We start from the raw sequence: 20844 nt of genomic DNA, 5'->3' as shown, positions 1-20844 counted from the left end.
TTACAAAAGGAAGTTTGTTTGGCAAAGCCAATGCAGGTTTGTTACTTACTTTGCTTCGTTCATTTTATAGATAAATATTGAAGAAGATTTAATTTATTTAACATGCTTCTAATTTTAATTTATTTGCAGTTGTCTATAGTGTTGAATTTCAAAAAAGAGGACTACCACATGCACACATTGTATTATTTCTACATCGAAACGATAAAATTCCAAGAATAGAAGATGTAGACAACATAATATCTGCAGAGATTCCAGATAAAAATCTTTTTCCCATTTTGTACGAGAATGTAAAAGACTTTATGATACATGGTCCTTGTGGTACCTTAAATTTAAATTCACCGTGTATGAGAGATAGAAGTTGTAGTAAAAGATATCCAAAACAATTCAACAATACTACAGTACTAAGTGATGAAGGATATCCTGTGTACAGGAGAAGGGATACGGGGGCTACTGTGGACAAAAACAATGTGTCGATTGATAATCGTTTTGTTGTTCCTTATAACCCTACGTTACTTTTGAAATATCAGGCACACATAAATGTAGAGTGGTGCAATCAGTCTCGGGCAATCAAATATTTATTCAAGTACATTAATAAGGGTAATGATAGAGTAACAGCAGGATTAGTTAGGAAACGAAATGAGAATGCCGATGATAATACTATCGACGAGATCAAAGAATATTATGATTGTCGTTATGTTTCGGCTTGTGAGGCTATTTGGAGAATTTTTGCCTTCGAGATTCACTATAGGCTTCCTTCTGTTGAGAGACTGAATTTTCACCTACCAGGAGAACAAACTGTTGTGTTCAATGAAAATGAAACTATTGAAAATGTCTTGAATAAACCTTTGGTTGATAAGTCAATGTTTTTGGCTTGGATGGAATGTAATTCTAGATTTGAAGAAGCTAGAGAACTTCGGTATTTTGAATTTCCGGGAAAATTTGTTTGGAAGAGAAAAGAGCGTGAGTGGACCATTCGTAAGAGAGGTTTTTCTATCGGTAGACTTTATCATGTATCTCCAGGATGTGGGGAACGATATTACTTACGCACACTTCTGAACTATGTTAAGGGCCCAACAAGTTTTGAAGATATTCGTACCATAAATGGTGTTCTCTACCCTACATTTAAAGATGCTTGCTATGCAATGGGTTTGTTAGATGATAATAAAGAATATATTGATGGTATATTAGAGGCAAGTTTTTGGGGATCTGCACACTACTTAAGAAAACTATTTGCCATTTTGCTTATGTCTAATAGTATATCTAGACCTGAATTTGTATGGAACAGTACATGGCATGTGCTTTCAGAAGATGTACTATATAGGCAACGCATGATAATTCGATTTCCCGGTAATTTTTTTAATTATTTAATTTAATTAAGAAATAGCTTTATTAATCATGTTTAACCATTAAGTATTATAATAATTTCTAAGTGATAATTACAGATTTGAAGCTTAGTGATGAACAATTGAAATGCTATGCATTAGTTGATATTGAGAAGATTCTGCAGAATAATGGTTGTTCACTACGCAATTATAGCAATGAGCTACTTCCAGATGAATTAATAATTCAGGATAGTTTTAATAGACTCATAGCTGATGAGTTAAGTTATGATAGAGAAGCACTACGCATAGAGCATGAGCAGTTATTTCAATGTTTGACTGCTGAACAACGGATCATATATGATGATATTATGCAGGCTATGAATGATAATAAAGGTGGTGTTTTTTTCCTTTATGGGCATGGCGGAACTGGTAAAACATTTATGTGGAGAACTTTGTGTGCAGCTATTCGATCGAAAGGGGATATTGTCCTTCCTGTTGCTTCAAGTGGTATTGCTTCTCTATTACTGCCAGGAGGAAGAACTGCACATTCAAGATTTGGAATTCCTTTGATTGCCACTCCTGATTCTATGTGTAGAGGTATTACTCCGGGTAGCGATTTAACCTCTTTGCTAAATAAGACTAAGCTCATCATTTGGGACAAAGCCCCTATGACGAACAAATATTGTTTTGAAGCTTTAGACAGGAGTATGCGAGACGCTTTACGAGATTCAAATGGTATTGCTTCGGACTCTCCATTTGCTGGTAAGGTAGTTGTTTTTGGAGGTGATTTTAGGCAGGTATTACCAGTTATTCCAAAAGGAACACGACAAGATATAGTTTTTGCATCATTAAACTCTTCTTACATTTGGCATTCGTGTAAGGTTTTAAGGCTTACAAAGAATATGAGGTTGCAAACTCAGTCTGTTGATGATAATGATTTAAAGGATTTCGCTGATTGGATTTTAAAGATTGGTGATGGCATACTAGGAGAACCTAATGATGGAGAAGCCATTATTGATATTCCTGATCAATTTCTCATTAAGGATGTTGTAGATCCTATTGGTGCCATAGTTGAAAGTACATATCCATCCATACAGGAGAACTTAAGTGACACAAACTTTTTTCAAGAAAGGGCCATACTTTGTCCTACAAATGATATTGTTGGGAAAGTGAATGAATATGTTCTTTCATTATTACCTGGGGACGAAAAGGTTTACTTAAGTTCTGATTCTATAAGTAAAGCAGATGGATGTTTTGAGTCTAATGCCGATGCTTTTTCTGTAGAGTACTTAAACAGTATTAAGTGCTCTGGCCTTCCGAATCATGAGCTGAAATTGAAGGTTGGTGCTCCTGTTATGATGCTTAGAAACATTGATCAATCAGCTGGATTGTGTAATGGCACACGATTGGTAGTCAACCAGCTTGGAGATCACATTGTCGAGGCAACTATTCTTACGGGATGCAATAAAGGAGAAAAGGTTTTCATACCAAGAATAACATTGACTCCAACAGATACCACACAGCTCCCAATTAGACTTCAAAGAAGACAATTTCCTTTGATGCTTTGTTTTGCGATGACTATTAATAAAAGTCAAGGACAATCATTGAGTCATGTTGGATTGTTTTTGCCTAAACCTGTATTCAGTCATGGACAACTTTATGTTGCCGTATCAAGAGTGAGAAGTAAGAAAGGACTTAAAATTCTTATTGTTGACAAAGATAATCAAACAACTACGTCGTCGTCGTCTACTGACAATGTGGTATATAAAGAAGTATTTCAAAACTTATGAGGTAAAAAATTACGCGTTCATATTCTTTAAGTAATATCCTTTTGATAGTTTTATTATTAATATAACTAATCAATATATATATATATTGCAGGGTGTTTCATACAATATAGTTGCAAGGTGATCTATATTGAAGTTATGAAGCCATTTTTATGATAAAAATTTTGATTTAGTTGTAATTATTTAATTATTGTCACGAACTTAAGTTATTAATTATAAATTTTGTATTACCATTTATTATTTTCCTAATTTTATTGAACAAAAAATTTAAATATTCAATTATATATATATATATATATATATATATATATATATATATATATATATATATATATATATATATATATATATATATATATATATATATATAATATTTAAAATACTAACTAATAACCTTTACAAAAATTATAATACAAGTATAAAATTAACTCAAATTTTTTTTAATCTCCGTGCATGGCACGGGTATCTATCTAGTTCATATAAACTTCCTTCTTAACTAAATTGGGGAAAATACAACCTTGTTACTTAAATGGTTCAAACTTTCCCAACATGGCAATCTCATGCCTAAGTATTCAAATAAGTAAATTTCAAGTACCAAATCTTTTGAAACAAAGATTTATTGACGAGGTTACTGATGAGTCTTTCCGAGCAAGCAGGGAGAAAAAGTTGCGGAATAGAAGTATTCAAATGAGTAAACATGATGATATGACGTGCAATGTGATGGTTTAGGCGAGCAACTTGACTGAAGCTAGGAAAAATATGATGTCTAATTGGGAAATTGTTAAAAATAAACCAAATTTTGTTAGATCCGCTAAAAATAAATTTAATTATTGTTTATTTTTTAAATAAACTTACCTATTCAATATAATTGCTGAAAATAAACTCACCTCTTGTTTATTTCTAATTCTTGCTTACAAAGAAGTTTCAAAGATGGTTAAAAACAAAAGTTGAGTTTATTTAGCAAGTATACCTAATAGATTGCTTTATTTAACAATAAATAATAGGTTGGTATATTTTCAGCGGATGAAGCAAAAGTTGATTTATTATTGACTATTTACCCTATCTAATTCATAGAATTACTCTGTATTGAAAAAAGTATTGTTATGTGAAATTACTAATTTTTTTTGTTTTAGTATATCTTATTTAATTTGCCAAATTTTTTATTTTGAGTATGACCTCACACTCTCATTATTTCTCATTTTCACATTTAATTCGTATGTTCAACTCACCCATCCATTTTAAATATTTTATATTATTCTTTTTAAGCTAAATAATAAATTAATAAACAACAATAGGTTGTGTTCAGAAATAAGTAATTAATTTTAAATTATACATAAATTAAGAAATTGAGAATGACTATAATTTGAGTAGCCATTCTCACATCCTCAATATATAATACTTCACAAATTTTTGTGTGATCACTGTGAGGTATTGTCCATACATAAGCTAAATAGCTCAATTGATAGTTGATACATTTATTAGCATATGAACTTCTTGTTTTGAGTTTGTTTCATTGAGAGATGACCTCTCACAAGAATAGCTCATAATACTTTTCAAAACAATGGCTTGCGTATTAAGGGAGAAGTAGTGATTCAATAAAAAGTTAAGAAGATAAACATGATTTGGATTGAAAGTAAATGACTAAATATGCAATATTAACCTCCAATTAGGGATTATTATAACACCCCACCCCACCCCAAGGTAATAATTCCAAAAGAAATTGTTTCCTCCCTCTATTCTCCTCCCAAATTAATAAATTGTTATTTCTCTCTACTACGATTAAACCTTGAATTCTTCTTCCTTAATAATGAAATGCAATTTCTCTCTCCTGTATCTCCTACAGTCCTACTAGAACCGTAATACCATACCATTTCATTTGAGGTTAATTAAGTACTTCAGTACAAATATCAAACCATAAATAAATGTATTCCAAGAGTTATTTTTTCAAGCTATTCCCCTAAAACATAAACTCTAACTGACCATTTCAAGTACTAAATTTGAATTTGAGGAAAAAAATGTAATTTGGATGAAAAATAGTAGAGTTGAGGTTTATGTTTTGGGAAAATGGTTAAAACTGATGAAATTTAAAAAAAATAAGTCATGTAAATAGGTGTATAGCAACCTTAAAGTTTTGAAATTAACATTTTCTAATGTTTTATGTACAAAAAGGTCATGGTGAAACAATTTAGAAAACCTGAGGATTACCGCGTGGATTTTTTTAAAAGTTTTGGTTACCACGTGAAAAATCCAAAACGTTAGGATTACCACGTGGAAAACCCAAAACCTTAGGATTACCACGTGAAATTATCCAGAAAATAAACTGTTAACATAATATAAAAAAAGTTTAAATATTTGACTAAGATTAAAATAATGAAAAAATTCATTTTAAAATAATAAATAATACAAAAATAAACAAAAACAACCTAAAATACAAATTGATTTAAATTGAGTCGAACAGAGACAATACTTGTTAACTTGATATTTAGCTTTTTGAGTTGAGTTATGATTGATACTTTAAAAGACTTGATAGTTGAGTTCTTACGTATTGTCCACAAGGTTCGAATCTTCACTATCAAGTGTCTCACAGGGATGTGTTTGTTCAATTGGGTTAAATTCAAACGAACCCCTAGCAATTCTTAATATAGAAATGATAAAATATTAACATACTATACCTACTTAACCATATATTACGATATGATATGACTGAATTCAAACCAAGACGATGGCTCGAACAGACACCTCCACTAACACGTAAAAAGCAAAATCTTCTCATGTTTAAACAAACTATTTCTGTAGTTTTCCAACGAGATTCCACTCAATAAAAGAAATGTGCTGCAATACTTGATTGGCAAAAAAATAGGGAATTTTGTAATGACAAGAATAGAGCACAGACAGTTCTATTATGATGAGTGCATAATCTTTTCAAAGACAATCTTCACGTTATCATATAGAAGTAGAACAATAGAATCAACATTGTCCGCAAAATCTGGCAAAATTTCAAGCAAAATCTGTGCAAAACCAGATCTCTTAAATGAACAATTGATATTTGATACACTATTCCTTAGAAAAAAATGATTTTGCTTCCCAATACATGGGCTGTAAAGGAAATATGGAATGAGTCCCACAGGCTCACAGCTGATTTTTCCAACGACTTATTCCCAAAACAGTCAGGTTAGACAATGTAAAAAAGAGATGTCATATGGAGATCCCAAAATTACTTATCTTTGTAACTTCTTTCGCCAGCACTTTTCGCTCCTGTTTTGCCTCCGCAACTAAGCTTTTGATCTGCAAATATTGCCGAATAGATTTACAAAAATACGAAAATGTATTGACCAACAAAAAAGCCCTTCCCCTTCCAGCTTAAGATAAGTTTTATTTTAGGGAACAGAGTCGAAAAGGAGGAGACAATATGAAGCGTTGCCCAATCTGAGGAATTCACTAAGTCCCAACATCACAAACTCTTGAATCAGTTATGCAAAATGATATGGTGGTCAACTGGTCAGTGACAAATAGCTGAAACTTTACCTTCGAATGTAAAAATTATTAAAACGCTTAAATTATACTCGATGAAACATTTCCAAAAGCGAGAATCTTTTAGAAAACGTGTGATTAAAATTTGAAACTCTTAAACTTATAAAGCTGGCATAAATATGCCGCGGAAAGTATCACCACTAGTCATTGGATCCAGATGTTGCCGATGCTAGCAACAAATATATTGATATGATTAATTTTGCAATTGTTGAAAAGTTAGAACCAGAACCATGCACATATAAGGCCTTAATACAAACAACTTCAAGTCCAACCTGTGAATTGAATTTAGATGCATCTGTTCTAGGGAGATCTGCAAGTACATCCTTCAAGCCTGGACCGATTGAGAAACTCCAATATTAGACTAAAACAGACAATGCTCAGTCATTAATAAAATGTAAACAAATGAGTTAAACATACCTCTTGCTTGTTTCTCAATCTTATTTGCAGACAGAATTGCCTTTCTAATCTGATGTCCAGCATGTCTGTCAAAAGATATTTAGTGTACAGAAACAAGTTGATCATACAATCACATCACTCAAATTACATCAAAAGCAGACACGAACCTCAATTTAGTTCTGCCTCTTTTCATCTCCTCCTCTGCCATTGATACCTTTTTCTGAAATATACACATGTTGTATACACTAAGAATCTCACAAAACTACATATCAAATCAAGGTTAAATGGAGAAAATCAGATATGCAGTTCCCATGTCAGTTTTCATTTTGTTGAGAAATATTCTTATTTGCTGCCACTTTGATATCCATGATAGACTTAAAACGAACACCATGCTTCCATATAAACACGCCAATATTGTTGAACCCAACCTAATAACCCAATATTGATCCTACCAATATCACGTTTGGAGTGGCCTAACCATATATAACCTCACCCTTGCATAAACATACTGTTCAAACAATGATTGTTGTATCTTCAGCTTTACTACTATATTGCATCACAAGGCCAAAACCTGTATAAAATTACAGAAAAGCGTACCTCCAGATTTCTAGTTTCAGCCTTCAAGCGTTCAAATGATTGCATCAGCTCTTTCACACTGGAATTAGATCGAGAAAGCAGGGCCTACACCAAAATAAAGACTGTCATTCAGGGCTAGACAGTGGCAGTTCCCGGATTTTTTTTCAGCCCCTTCTAGTTCGAATGTAATTCAAACTACAAATATGCGATAATCCTAATAGACACGTATTAACAATTACAATTTGAAAATGACAGTTATAATTATAGAAATCCACAATATAACAAACCCTAACTCTTTAACTATCCATCATTTTAAATAAACCCAATTATAATTTTGAATCAACTTGAACTAATCAATTGCAAGTTTAAAGATCAACATTAAAACTTTGACAAATATTTTTTACCTTACCATTGACAAAAACAGGTTTTAAGGTTTTGGGAAGAATACATGCGTATAGGGCAAGGGGAAGACAAGGTTAAAAGTGGAAGTGGAATGAAAAATAATTGAAAAGGGGGTTTTATAGATTTCGAACACTTGATCATTGCCTACAAGATGTTTTTTAGAAAGCTAATCAATCCTTTTTACATTTTATTATGGGTTCACTTGAGCCCACTGAACCCATGAAGCTAGATTGGCATATCATCATTCATCAAGTCTAACTTTCTATCTTCTTTATCGGTTCGCTAATCTCGTTTCTACACATGCACAAACCATCTTAAACAATTTTTTTTCCTCTTTTCCTCAATATTAGCAACTTCTAAATCCTTTTTTTATATCTTCGTATTGAATTCTAACCCTAAAGGTATGTCCACTCATCCACAAAGCATTTACATTTCTACTACTCTCATCTTCCTACTACCATTCTTTTTATAGAAGCGTTGATCCAATGATCGTTCGATAAAATTTTCCTTTTAGCTTTGAAGCACACCTCAATCACATAATACCGCAAAAACCGTTGTTCATTATGTCACTCTGACTCACACTTAATTCTATAGGTCACACCTTATTGGATGTCCCAACAACTCTTAAATATAGATCCAAGGTATTTGAAGCATCCACAAGAGGCGATTTCTTTCTCTTCTAGCTTAACAGCACCTCTTGTTATATCGTTTAAGCTAAAGTTACACTTCATGTACTCCGCCTTACTCAGACTTAATTTGAATTATCGTGACTCTAACTCTTGTCTCCAACATTCAAACTTAGCATTCACCCCATCCTGGTCTGCTCTACCAAAAGAATGTCATCAGCAAACAACATGCACCAAGGCACATCTCCTTGTATCGATCGAGTTATCTCCTTTAGGACTGCCGCAAAAAGAAAATGGCTTAGGGACAAGCCTTGAAGGTCAATTGTGATTGGGAAATCCTTTGTTGACCCCTCCACATTTCCCTAACATTCGTCTAAGCATCTCAATACATATTTTGCACAATATTAATGTATTTAATTAGAATACCCTTACTTTGTCTCGCCCACCAAAGTACTTCTCTTGGTACCTTATCGTATGTTTTTTTCAAGTCAGTAAAAAACATGTGCATGTCTCTTTTTCTAACCCTACAGTGCTCCATCATTTGTCATATAAGATGAATTTTTTCCATCGTAAATCTCCTTGGCATTAATCCAAATTGATTCTCTAATATGCTAGTAACATCTTTTCATAGTATCTTTGCAAAAATTCTCGATTTTCTTTAGCTTCCATTTCTTCAAAGCCCCCTTCACCTTTGATTTTTGTAGTCTTTGTATAAATTCTCTATTTTCATTTAAGGGAGTTATTGTTGTATCCCTTACAATATTTCTTTGTTCTCCATTAAAGAGCTCATTAAATACGTCATTAGTTTTTGCTTTCCACCTCTGTCATCCTATAGATATCTTTTTCTCCTTTAAAATCTAGTTTGTCAAACACCTCTGTAAAAACTTTTAATTTTGCATCGCAAACTGTTACTTCTGTCTTGTTTTGAATTTCCTTATACTCGACTAAGTTTTTCTCATTCCTGTATTTTCCTAATACAAGATAGCATTTTTTTCTTTTTCTTGATAACCCAGCTTGATCTCTTTATTCCACGACGTTGTATTCTTCTTTACTAGGTTAGTACCCACTCATTCTCCTAAAATCTCCTTATCTATTTGAGTGATATAAGTTTTCATCTTGAACAAGGTGTCCTGTGCATCCAAAGTCATCTCTCAATCTTCTTTAACTTTCTCAACGAAAACTTTAGTATTTTCCACTTTTAATCTCCACCATTTAATCTTACGTTCCTCTTTGGTTCTTTTACCTTTGGTCTTACTTGAATGCGAACATCTGAGATAAGGAGTTTGGTCATTACACACTCTTTTGAAATAATCTTACAGTTTAAAAAACTACCTATATCTATCACCCTTGTCAAAATATATTCAGTTTGGTTGCATTTACTCTGGTTCTTAAAATCAACAAGTGGTTATCTCTCTTCTTAAACCATGTGTTAGCAACCAACAAATCGTATGAGTGTGTAAAATCAAAAATATACTCTTCTTAGCCACTACGGACGCTTTCGCAGCCAAAACCTCTATGGACGCTTCCGTAGCCACAACAACCATGGTCGTCTCCGAACCTTTAAGGGCCTTGAGCAAAAATTAAATGTGTGCTTGTTGAGTATAAACATGTATGTCCATCTTTTGATGAACCAAAAACTACAAAATAACATTGTACTTTTGGAATTCAAGCTGCTGTAATAAGATGAACCAAAAAACGTTTGATTTTTCGTTATCTTGGGAAATTTCCTTTTTGCCCTTGTCTTCTTCTTCATCCATCTTTTTCTTCCCTTCATCTTCTTTCATTTAAACTAGAAGTTTAAGGTTTTACGAATTAGACCATAATGTTAATTAAGTATGGTGTGCTTTTTTAACCTTGTTTGTCCTGACTGGGAATTTATAAAGCTATTTGAGTATTTTGCATCTGTTCAAAGTTCTGAAGGAGAAGGTATTTGAATATAAACATGTGAAGCTAAACAAAAGATTGGGAAGGTATACAAAAGACATTTGTTTGTAAGATATTCCAATCCAATGACCGACATACCCACTCTTAAAAAAAAATTGTTGGAATGGAAAGTCCAAAAGGCTCAAATGCCTCCATTCCACAATATCTAATTAACTTTTGACATAGTAAGAATTAGTAAGAACAAGTTTTAGTGAAGTAGCCTACAGATGTTAAATATAAAGAAGCAAGTATTCATTTTGAAACTTCACAAAAATACTTGATTAACATTATGATACATGAAAAAGATGGAGGGAAGAAGAAGATGGATAAAGAAGAAGACAAAGGCAAAACGAAATTTCCCAAGATAACGAAAAATCAAATGATTTTTGGTTTATAATGTTATGGCAGCTTGAATTCCAAAAGTACAATGCTATTTTGTGGAATTTTTTAAAGATTGCTACCGCTGGCCTTTTGCAAAAGTTTGTGCCTACCATGTAGAATAACCCATAAAGATAAAATAAATCAAACAGTACTTAATAGTCAGAAACCAAAAATCAATAATCATCAAATTAGTCATTATTAAACTAATGAATCGTCATTAATTATGAAAAAGTATCGACATAGATTCTATGAAGATTTACATGTATTGGTAAAAGTATTATATTTTTTAATATTTGATTCGAAAAATGGATGTATTAATTTTTGGGGCCCTTAAAATAACAGGTCTTGAGTCGTCGCTCATACCGCTCATGCGGTAGAGTTGGCTCTAACAGCGACATACCCCTACGAGCCCATTCGAATTACCTTTGATATAGAGCTTTTCATTTATTGGTATGTTTTGCACCAAATCATCGAGATCCTTCCAAAACTTCCTTTTAACTGATTCATCTATGCATAGGAACTTATGCACTCTTTTAGTCATATTGCTCTCTTTGCATTTCTCTACTACATCCTTAGATGTTCGTTCATCCATAATGAAATCGCTCATCCATAAAAATGAACAAATAAATTCAGAGTTGACACTTACTCCTTTCTATAGGGAAAAAATTAAGTTTGCTAATAGTTATGGAGTGAAGCTAAAGTCAACATATATAACCAGATTTACACTTATTATGGAGATTACAACTTAAGAGATATTTAGAAAAGATAGTGGTACTTAATTTAAGAGATTACAACTTTCTCTCCTTCCACCATACTACTTTTCCTCCTCTAGTTTCCTCAATTTCACCTTTCTTTCTCTATCTATAGCGTTAATTTTAGATGATCACGCTCTCCCCTCCGCTTTTCCTAGAAGAAATTTCATTAACTACCACTAATATGTCTTTCCTTCATATTTCCCCCTCTTTCGCTTCCTTTTCTAGGCTATAAACAACAACATTGTTGAGGACTTAATCCCAAAAGATTTCACGGCTATATCCAAATAGAAAAATGATTCTCTTTGCTCCCCACCACTCTCCTTCCATTCCCTCCAATATTCGTATCCAAACAATGTGTTACAAAACATAAATGCATTTGAGAATCATGGATCAATCTATAAACTGAACCTAGGCAAACAACAACTTTGTACATCTGGAAACAAGGGATGATATATTAATACACACCTCATCAGTTGAAAATAGCCTCAAGGTTCTATAGTACAAAAAACGCCTCGGACCTGCATGTATTAGGATAGTAGGTTAAGAATAAGTAATCTCAAACTAGTTAGCCATTCAATTTTTTAAAAAAATATATATAGTGTGCCAGTACACAGTTTGACCCATGTTTCTCTCCTTAGTTTAAAGTGATTCATTATTTTAGTTTGGAATTTTAACTTTTATGGATTTTGAGTTGTGTACTGCAAGGAAGGGTAGAGAAGAATGTAAAAGAAAAAAAAAGAAAGAGAAGCTAAGGTTGATTTGAGTACGACATGCTCCCAACGGATATCACTACTCCATTCACAAGATAAGCATCATTACATTCTTATTTCCCTAGTTATTTATAGAACTAAGGGTCTAACAACTTAAGGTTGGATCCCTCTAGAATAATTTTAGATGCTCTTTTTACAACACAAAATAAAAGGTAAAATAGGAAATGCTAGTGACATCTTAACAAAATCAATAACCGATTTTATTCCTTTTGCTCAAGTGTCACTCCTTGTGTCACCAAATTCTCCAATTCTTCCTCATCAGCAGCATGTGCATGTGCATCCTCGGCAATCCTTTTGGTGTGCCTCTTTTAAGTAATTATCTCCTCCCCACCTGATAAATGATGGATACACGACAGGAACCCTCATAAAAATAAATAAAAGTGGGTAGTATTTGTTGTCCAAGCAATGTGGATGAATATTAAAAAAAAAAGTGTAGCCAAAAAAGAGGATACGACGAGTTGTAGTATGCAAGTACCAATAGCCACTACGACTGTCGTGAAATGAAGAGGAAAGAAATATATGAGCAGAAGGTCACGACAACTCGTCGTGCAAGACCCCAAAAACCACGACAACTCGTCGTGGACATAAATGCGCTTTTTGTAACCACTAAACCACACCTTTGTCCTCCATCACTCCTTTCACGCCCCCTCTCATGTTAACAGAAATTTTCTTCCTTAACTTCCTGAATCTTCATACTTTTCTTTCCCAAACACAAAACTAACTCCCAAATCTCACCTTTTTCAACCATTTCACTTAAATTTCATATTTCAAATAAAGGGTTTAGTAAGCTAGTTATTAACAAAGATCCTAAACTCATTAGTTCCAAGATGCAATTAATGAGAGGTTAATCTGACAAAGGAGGAACTCTTCATAACTTAATGTGTTGAAAACTAAGCTCTTTCACACGTCCAAAGCAAATCCCACACCGCCGTTGTGAACTGATTAATTCACTTGCAAAACAAGATTTAAGAAAGAGAAGTGAGAAAAGATGACTTCCAATTTCGAGCTTCTGCTTGCTCTTAACACTTTTTATCATTAAATTTCTCTATGTCTTCAACAACTCTACACATGGGCATATAAAAAGCCAATATTAGAAGAGCTATTACAAAAATGCCCTTGGTATAATATTAAAATAGCTATTCACAAAATTGACCTCACTATTATATGTCAGCTATCAGACCATACAAGGTGTCTCCGCTTGTTTTTTTTTCCTCTTTTAAGATGCTGTTTTCATCCTTCTCTTATAAGTCATTAGAGACCTTGGACCTGAGTTATCCCTTAAATCCTGTAGTGTGGCATTAACCTCCGCCTGAAGTATTACCTTGTCCACAAGGTGAGCGTTTGGATAAGTGTGTAGCATCTTAGTGTAATCTTCCCATGTTGCTTCTGACTCAGTCAGTCCTTCCCAACCACTGATCTTGTGACCACACTTGTAAGGCTTATTGTGGTTGTGATCTTTCCAGTGTCAATGAAACAAATGGCTATGAAATTGACGTTGCTGAGTCCCCCTCGCCCTCTGTAGTAGGCAAACATGAAATCAGGATAGATGTTGCTAGTAGTAGGTAATTCCAACTTGTATGATACCTAACCTATTCGTTGCAGTACTCTGTATGGGTCACAAAAACGTGGTGCTAGCTTTTCATTTGGTAGTTTAGCTAGTAATTGTTGACGGTATAGTTGCAGTACTCATAGTACTCTTCGTGGGTGCGAAATGTGGTTTTACGAATATCTTAAAAATCACATCCGTATTTGGTGGTATCCCGATTTGTGGTTAACCTTTGAAAAATATTTTGCTCCTCACATCCAACAGCTCATCAATAATGGGAATAGGGAATTTATATGGTATTGTCGCCTTGTTAAGGGCTCGATAGCCTACACAAAAACACCATGACACGTCTTTCTTCTTAACTAGTATTACGGGGCCTGAAAATAGGCTGGTTGAGGGCTTAATTATCCATGCTTTCAACATTTCTTGGACCAAAAGCTCGATATCATTTTTTTAAAAATGCAGGTAACGAAAGGGTCGCGCATTGATAGGATTTGTCCCCTCTTTAAGAATGATCTGATGATCATGGGTTCGGTTAGGAGGAAAACTAGTGATAGGTGCAAATATGTCAAGGTATTGATCAAAAGTGGGTTGCAAGAAGGGCAATATTAGGGGTTTGTTCTCGTTTGTTTGTAGTGCCATGCACTTCATCCATACTCCCCGGCCTTCCTTCCTTGTAGTTTTTACCATTGCTCGTAAAGAAATCAAAGAAATCCTTAATCCAACTTATCCCTGACAATTTAAACTTTCATAATTTGTGTTTTCCAGTTTGTAACCACCGACCCCAATTTCTCAAGCCATTGAACTCTTATGATGAGGTCAGCGTTTCCTAGTTCTATCATCAAGAAACCCTCTTCAATAGTAATCTCTAGTATTTGTATTGATATGTTTCTACAAATTCCTTCCCCTATTATTTCTTATATGTTGCCCAACACGACCCCAAAATCATCGTAATGCTCACAACTACGTCCAATTTTTTTTACCACTTTCTTGGACATAAAATTGTGGGTTGCACCAGCGTCAATCATTAGTACTACCTCCAACTCAGCTATCTTGCCCACCAGCTTCATTGTTTTTGGGTTGGTGATCCCTACTACTGAATTTAAAGAAGTGCTCTAGGGTTCATTTTTGTCTTCCCTTTGCTTAACTTGACTGTCTTCATCTACCAATTCGTATTCAGCTTCATCCACCATGATTAGCATGCTAAATTCTTTTTTCCTACATTCATTGTTATTTGTCCATTTCTCATCACACTTAAAACAAAGCCTTTTGGCTCTCTTTTCCCTCGTCTTCGCTTGATCCTTCCTTAAGTTTGGTAAGTTGTTTGGGGGAGATGGTCTTTGGGTTTGCGTGGTCATTGGGTTATTCGAAAGTTCGGGGTTATTTTGTAAATCTTGGTGGTGCGTATTCTGGTAATTGTGGTGACTTAGGCTCTATTTTCTGTGGAAAGCCTTCTTCCCAACCAAGATTGGGCCCCTAGTTTTTAATCAATTCTTGGAGCCCATTCCATAGTTTCCTCCAGTTTCCAGAGCATTTGGACCTTTCTAACCTTGAGAAACTTAACTATGAACTTCCAAACCTTCAATTGATGTTGTCGTGATCTTTTATATTTGTAAAAAGAAAATATCACATTTTATCCTTTTATTTTTTCAATAATAAAATTATCCTCCATTAACACTTGCCTCATGGACAAATAAACCATAAACATTATTACGACTAACCCTTGAACGCTATTCTTCACCAAAGGATTAATCTTAGACCTTTAAAACGCTTTCGATAATTAACTAATTTATTAAAAAATCATAAAAGGGTTTTAATTTATGATTGTGGACTACTATTATTATGCAATATTATGCCCAAAGCTATTACAATTGCACTACATGCATCGTTAATAGTTACTTTATTAGTTAATTATTTTGTTTAACAATTAAAATCAAAAATAACATTATTAAAGTGATCAGTAATAATCAAAAATTCAAGCATCATTATATAACATAACCGGCAAGTTTTATGTTTACACCTTATCAAGACCCCGACACCACATTGTTGAGATGGAAGCCTAGAGAGAGCTAACAAGTTACATGCTCAAAGATCCAAGGGTACACTGCTTTCATCGCAGAGGTTCCTTTAATGATTTGTGTCTACTACTTCTCTTCCCCTTTTTATTACTTTGTATGTTCTTTTGCTTCAAACATTAAGGACAATGCCTTAGATAATTATGGCGAAATATGCACACTTGTATACATTTCAATTCTTAGTTCTATTTTCATAGTTTCATTTTCTTATTGCATTTCTCTTTTTAATTTTAAACATTTAAAAAACAAATATAAAAAGAAAAAAAAATAAAAGGCTACCAGAAAATCTGAGGAGGTAATCTAGGCAAAAGGAAGAGTTGAGAGTCCATTGGAATCACTTTCGGTAATTATCATTCATCCTTTGTTGTAATCTCCAAGGTATATTCTATCCTTACCTCTTTTTTTTAACTCTAGGTCCACTTATATTTGTCTTTGCCCCTAGCTACCCAATCATTCTCACTTAAATTTCTCGCAATTCACATGTCTTATAGCTACCTATGCACTTACTTGAGATATAAAAAATAAGCCATTAGCCCCATCCTTTTTGTTTACTATATATGGTTTTTGAATTATGAGATACAAGAGCTCCATTATAAAAGACTTAAAAGTCTTGGAGATTGGGCTTGGTTACTTGACACCTTTGTGTTGGTTAATATGAATCGTAGCAAAACAATTGTGTTGGATACATGAAATAAAAAGAGTCGTTCCGCTATGTAACCGTCACTTTATAATGGATTCAAGATTTACCGAACTGTACAACCCATTTACGTAACATGTGATATAAAATCAAAAATCATGCGGTAACAGCCATTATAAGCTACTCTCTCTGTTTCATTTCAATTGTCTTATTTGCTTTTTGCACGTTTACCAATCATTAATTCAATACTTAATAGCGATAATTGTGTGTAACTAAAAATTATAAAAACTAGATTTTAATAAACTCTATGTTAAGACAAAATAAACAAGATCTCATTTGACTTTGTTTTAATGCATGGATTAAGAATAAAATACAAATTAAGAGTGATTGATAGCGATAATTGTGTGTAACTAAAAATTATAAAAACTAGATTTTAATAAACTCTATGTTAAGACAAATTAAACAAGATCTCATTTGACTTTGTTTTAATGCATGGATTAAGAATAAAATACAAATTAAGAGTGATTGATGAATAGTAACCCAAAAGCAAATGGAATATTTGAAAAGAAATGGAAGGAGTATTATTCTAACATGTTAGCCATTATTATCTAGTTTTTAAATGCATTAGGTTTTAAAAGGTCTATTAGAAGCTTTAATTTAAATATACGTTCTAGAAAACCTGTATTATTATTATAAAATCATTTTTTCAAGTTAGCGATTCACATCGCGATATCCAATAAATGAGTCGTAACATCGAGATTGCTATGTTCGTGACGTCATGACCATTATCACAATCGCGACAATAACTGCAATTTTTTCTATGGTTGGGTATAAAGATGACAAGGCACTTGGTTTTTTCTTGGAATTTTCAATAATCAAATCATAATAGAGTGAAAGAGCGAATCCTAATATAGGAAGCTTATTTTGCTTAAGAGTTATAGTTAACCTCGAGCTTAAAGAGGTAACGTTAGTACTAATTATGTTATACTAGCTCAACATTGATGATTACAAGTTCAATTAAGAAATAGAAGGTCTCCATTTTCTTCTATTATACTTTGTGCTTCACTGAGATATTCGAGGTCACTGAATACCTTAGATTTTCATTTGTTCGTCCATTGTAAAACGCAAGCATGAGGTATTCATAGTTTCATCATTTCATGTATAAGATCACGCTTGTTTTCTTAGAGTTCTACTTAACATATGGTTAGGATATTAGTTTTAGTTGTGCTTGCTAAATATTGATCATGTAATAGCTTAGGAAAATGAGTGACAATCATAAGTGAGTGAATTGAGAGATTCGCAAAAGTAATAAAATGGCTAGGTTGAAGGCTTGAATGAGTTCCTAGGTAAAATGAAAAAAAAGAGAGAGAAATTAAATGTTTATGTTTTATTTTTATCATACGAATTGGGAGTCATATGGTAGGATTTCAATAGGTTATCATCGGAGGAACAAGAGTATAAATTTCTCTTTACCATCTTCTATAGAAAATACAAGGATGTTGAAATGTAGGGATTCTCGGTTTCATGACTGATTATAATGTTCTTATTAGTTATGATGTGTGTGAGTGTGAACCAATCGTGAAGCAAAATGTTTTGATTACTTGGATCACTTGACTTACACTAGGTTAAAGGAGTTAAGAAGAGAGGCATAAGGATAACTTAAGACTAAGGAGACCATGTTCACCCTTCATTCTCAATGTTTGTTTCGAGCTTGTTCAAGAACTACAAGGCCAAGCACGACGAAGATTGATAACTGCAATTACTTGCACTTATTTCTATCACTTTAGTATTCTTTTTGATGTTAAATTGGTGGATTATGAGCATAATTAACCACATTTGTCACATTTCACCATTATAATATTTGGACAAATGTGTCATTTTGTAGCCTTTTTTTGGTGAGAATTGTATTAAAGTTGATGGCATTATCAAATTGGAGTGATCAGGGAGTGAAGGCATGGAGAAAATGACCAAGACCACTACCATTTGATGAAGAGGCACACAAAAGTGAAAGAGATAGCAAACGATGTACGACCATAGTATCGAGGAGGCATCCATTTAGAGGTCGTTACTCACGACGCGTTGTCGCATCTCCCAAATCTCATGCAAGATGGCTTGTCATGTCAGATTTTTTACTTTCGGCTTTTTTAGTCACCGCATTACTTCGCAAAACAGTGCTGGCAATTGCATTTCCACTCCAATCAACTATCATTTACATTAAGATTGAATAGTCATCAAATAAGTCCTTTTATAAATCCTATGCACCATAAATCAACTTAGCCCAAAAGTTCTTTAAAATGTTCCAATTTTATACTTTATTCACCAAATTGTTAACAAAAAAGGAAAATCTAGAAGTGCAAAAACATTCTTAATCACATTCCAATTCACACAACAAATTCAATAAAAGTCCATAACACACCCACTTAAACACTATAGACAAACTGCAACATTTTACCTTATTAATTAACCAAAATGCATACCTTTCAACCCCATAAATCCCAACCCAATAACAGCTCCAGTAGCAATTAACGGATTTGAACCCGCAAAAAATGCACCTTCTGCATTCAAACTCAAAATAAACCAGCAGTAAATTCAAACTTGTTTATTAAAATCTAATCACAAAACCAAACATATCCAACATAAGAACACAAACCTTTAACTTTCCCGAAAAATTTAGTTTCATAAGCATTATACTCAGCCTTCACATCCTTCAAAGATTCCTGCATTCAAAAAATCCCTAATCAAAACACCTAATTTCAATTACAACCGCGATTAGAAACCCTAATTAAAAAAAACTAACGAGAGTTTGCTGAAAATGCGCCGAAGAACTGCAAAGAATCTGCGAGAGACGATCACGGGTTGTTGTAATGGCAGAATTGAAGGTTTGTTCTGCTGTTGTCTGAAAAATCATGGCTTGTTCTATTGTTTGTTGAAGCCATGGATTCGTTTGCTTTTCTAGGATCTTTAATGCTGCTTCTACAGAAAAATTATCGGTTGCTGTTAATGGAGGGTTTTTGATCGATGGTGAAGATGATCCTTCGTTGGATTCCATTTTTTCGCAAATGTTGGCTCGCTCTTTATGTTTTTCAATTGAGCATTGTGTATAGTCTGCTAAATTTTATTTTATAAAATAAAAATAAAAATTGTTTTTATTCTGTCTACATTTAAGCCCATCCAATTATTATTATTATTATATTATTACTAATATGAACAATCGTATTATTTTTATAAAATTAATTCATTTTACAACATAAACCTAATTATTTAATATTTGTATTTTTGTTTACGATATTATCATTATCAAAGCGAATAAATAATTTATTATACAACAATATTAAAACATATACCCATAGCAATTATTGATAATTGAGATAAATAAAATTTAAAAAGTCTTCAACTATGATAGATAGGAGAAAGGATTTAATTGAAAAACTAGCCAAATTATTTAGATTATTCATTATAGGAGTATAATGATGGTTTATTATCTAAGTTAAAATAAAAATTTACATGATTGATTGATGATTATTATGAAAAATTCCACATGATAGTATCTAGTTTTCATGAAACACCAGTGGTGGCATTTTTGTAAGATTTTTTCACATTGTAGCATCCAATTTATACACTATCTAACTGTAGTAATATTTTTCGTTAAATTCTTATTAATTTCTGTTTTATTCATCATTTTGTAAGATTTTTTCCTGTTTTTGCTCTCAAATGTTTGATTCATCATCTTTAACGTTTAATTCACCGATTAATTTATCAACGCCCTTAAATGTTATAACAATTTTATTTTCATTCAAATTAATGGCATTATAAAGTTTAAAAGATGCATTACAAACACTAATAAATATTTCAAAAAAGCATTTAATAAGCTCAAAGGGTGCATTTAATAAGTTCAAAATGTACATTCCAAGCACTAATACATATCCACTTAATTGTTACAACATTTAAGGGCGTTGATAAATTAATCGATAACTTTAATGATAAAATGGTGAATTAAATATTTGAGAGCAAAAACTGGATGCTACCATGTGGAAAAATCTTACAAAATGATAAATCAGACGGAAATTAACAAGAATTTAACGGAAAATGCTACGGTAGTTAGATAGTGCATAAACTG

The 20844-nt window shown here is 32.9% G+C and overlaps 2 protein-coding genes across 2 annotated transcripts; one reads left to right on the top strand and one right to left on the bottom strand.

Moving 5' to 3' along the window:
* The first annotated feature begins 344 nt into the window (after nucleotides 1–344).
* LOC130810828 (uncharacterized) lies at nucleotides 345–3112 on the top strand. The gene is made up of 2 exons (XM_057676953.1): nucleotides 345–1347; nucleotides 1443–3112. Exons 1-2 carry the CDS (start codon nucleotides 345–347, stop codon nucleotides 3110–3112), a joined length of 2673 nt encoding a protein of 890 aa, XP_057532936.1.
* A 2842-nt stretch (nucleotides 3113–5954) lies between these two features.
* LOC130810375 (RGS1-HXK1-interacting protein 1) lies at nucleotides 5955–19829 on the bottom strand. Its single transcript, XM_057676408.1, has 9 exons — nucleotides 19525–19829; nucleotides 19378–19444; nucleotides 19205–19282; nucleotides 12165–12217; nucleotides 7634–7717; nucleotides 7204–7256; nucleotides 7058–7122; nucleotides 6913–6971; nucleotides 5955–6394 (listed from the first exon to the last, which is right to left on the bottom strand). Exons 1-9 carry the CDS (start codon nucleotides 19774–19776, stop codon nucleotides 6305–6307), a joined length of 801 nt encoding a protein of 266 aa, XP_057532391.1. The 5' UTR covers nucleotides 19777–19829; the 3' UTR covers nucleotides 5955–6304.
* Nucleotides 19830–20844: the final 1015 nt, after the last annotated feature.

This window comes from Amaranthus tricolor, chromosome 4, assembly GCF_026212465.1.
Source record: "Amaranthus tricolor cultivar Red isolate AtriRed21 chromosome 4, ASM2621246v1, whole genome shotgun sequence".
NCBI classification, from domain to species: Eukaryota; Viridiplantae; Streptophyta; class Magnoliopsida; order Caryophyllales; family Amaranthaceae; genus Amaranthus; species Amaranthus tricolor.
This window is presented reverse-complemented; position numbering and strand designations above follow the sequence as displayed.

Excerpts from the sequence above, each read along its gene's own strand:
- LOC130810828 (XM_057676953.1), top strand. The coding sequence starts at position 345 with ATGAGAGATAGAAGTTGTAGTAAAAGATATCCAAAACAATTCAACAAT. Across the intron at positions 1,348-1,442 it reads CATGATAATTCGATTTCCCG|ATTTGAAGCTTAGTGATGAA; the intron begins GTAATTTTTTTA and ends TGATAATTACAG.
- LOC130810375 (XM_057676408.1), bottom strand. The coding sequence starts at position 19,776 with ATGGAATCCAACGAAGGATCATCTTCACCATCGATCAAAAACCCTCCA. Across the intron at positions 19,283-19,377 it reads ATTTTTCGGGAAAGTTAAAG|AAGGTGCATTTTTTGCGGGT; the intron begins GTTTGTGTTCTT and ends GTTTGAATGCAG. Across the intron at positions 12,218-19,204 it reads GGGATTTATGGGGTTGAAAG|GTCCGAGGCGTTTTTTGTAC; the intron begins GTATGCATTTTG and ends TAATACATGCAG.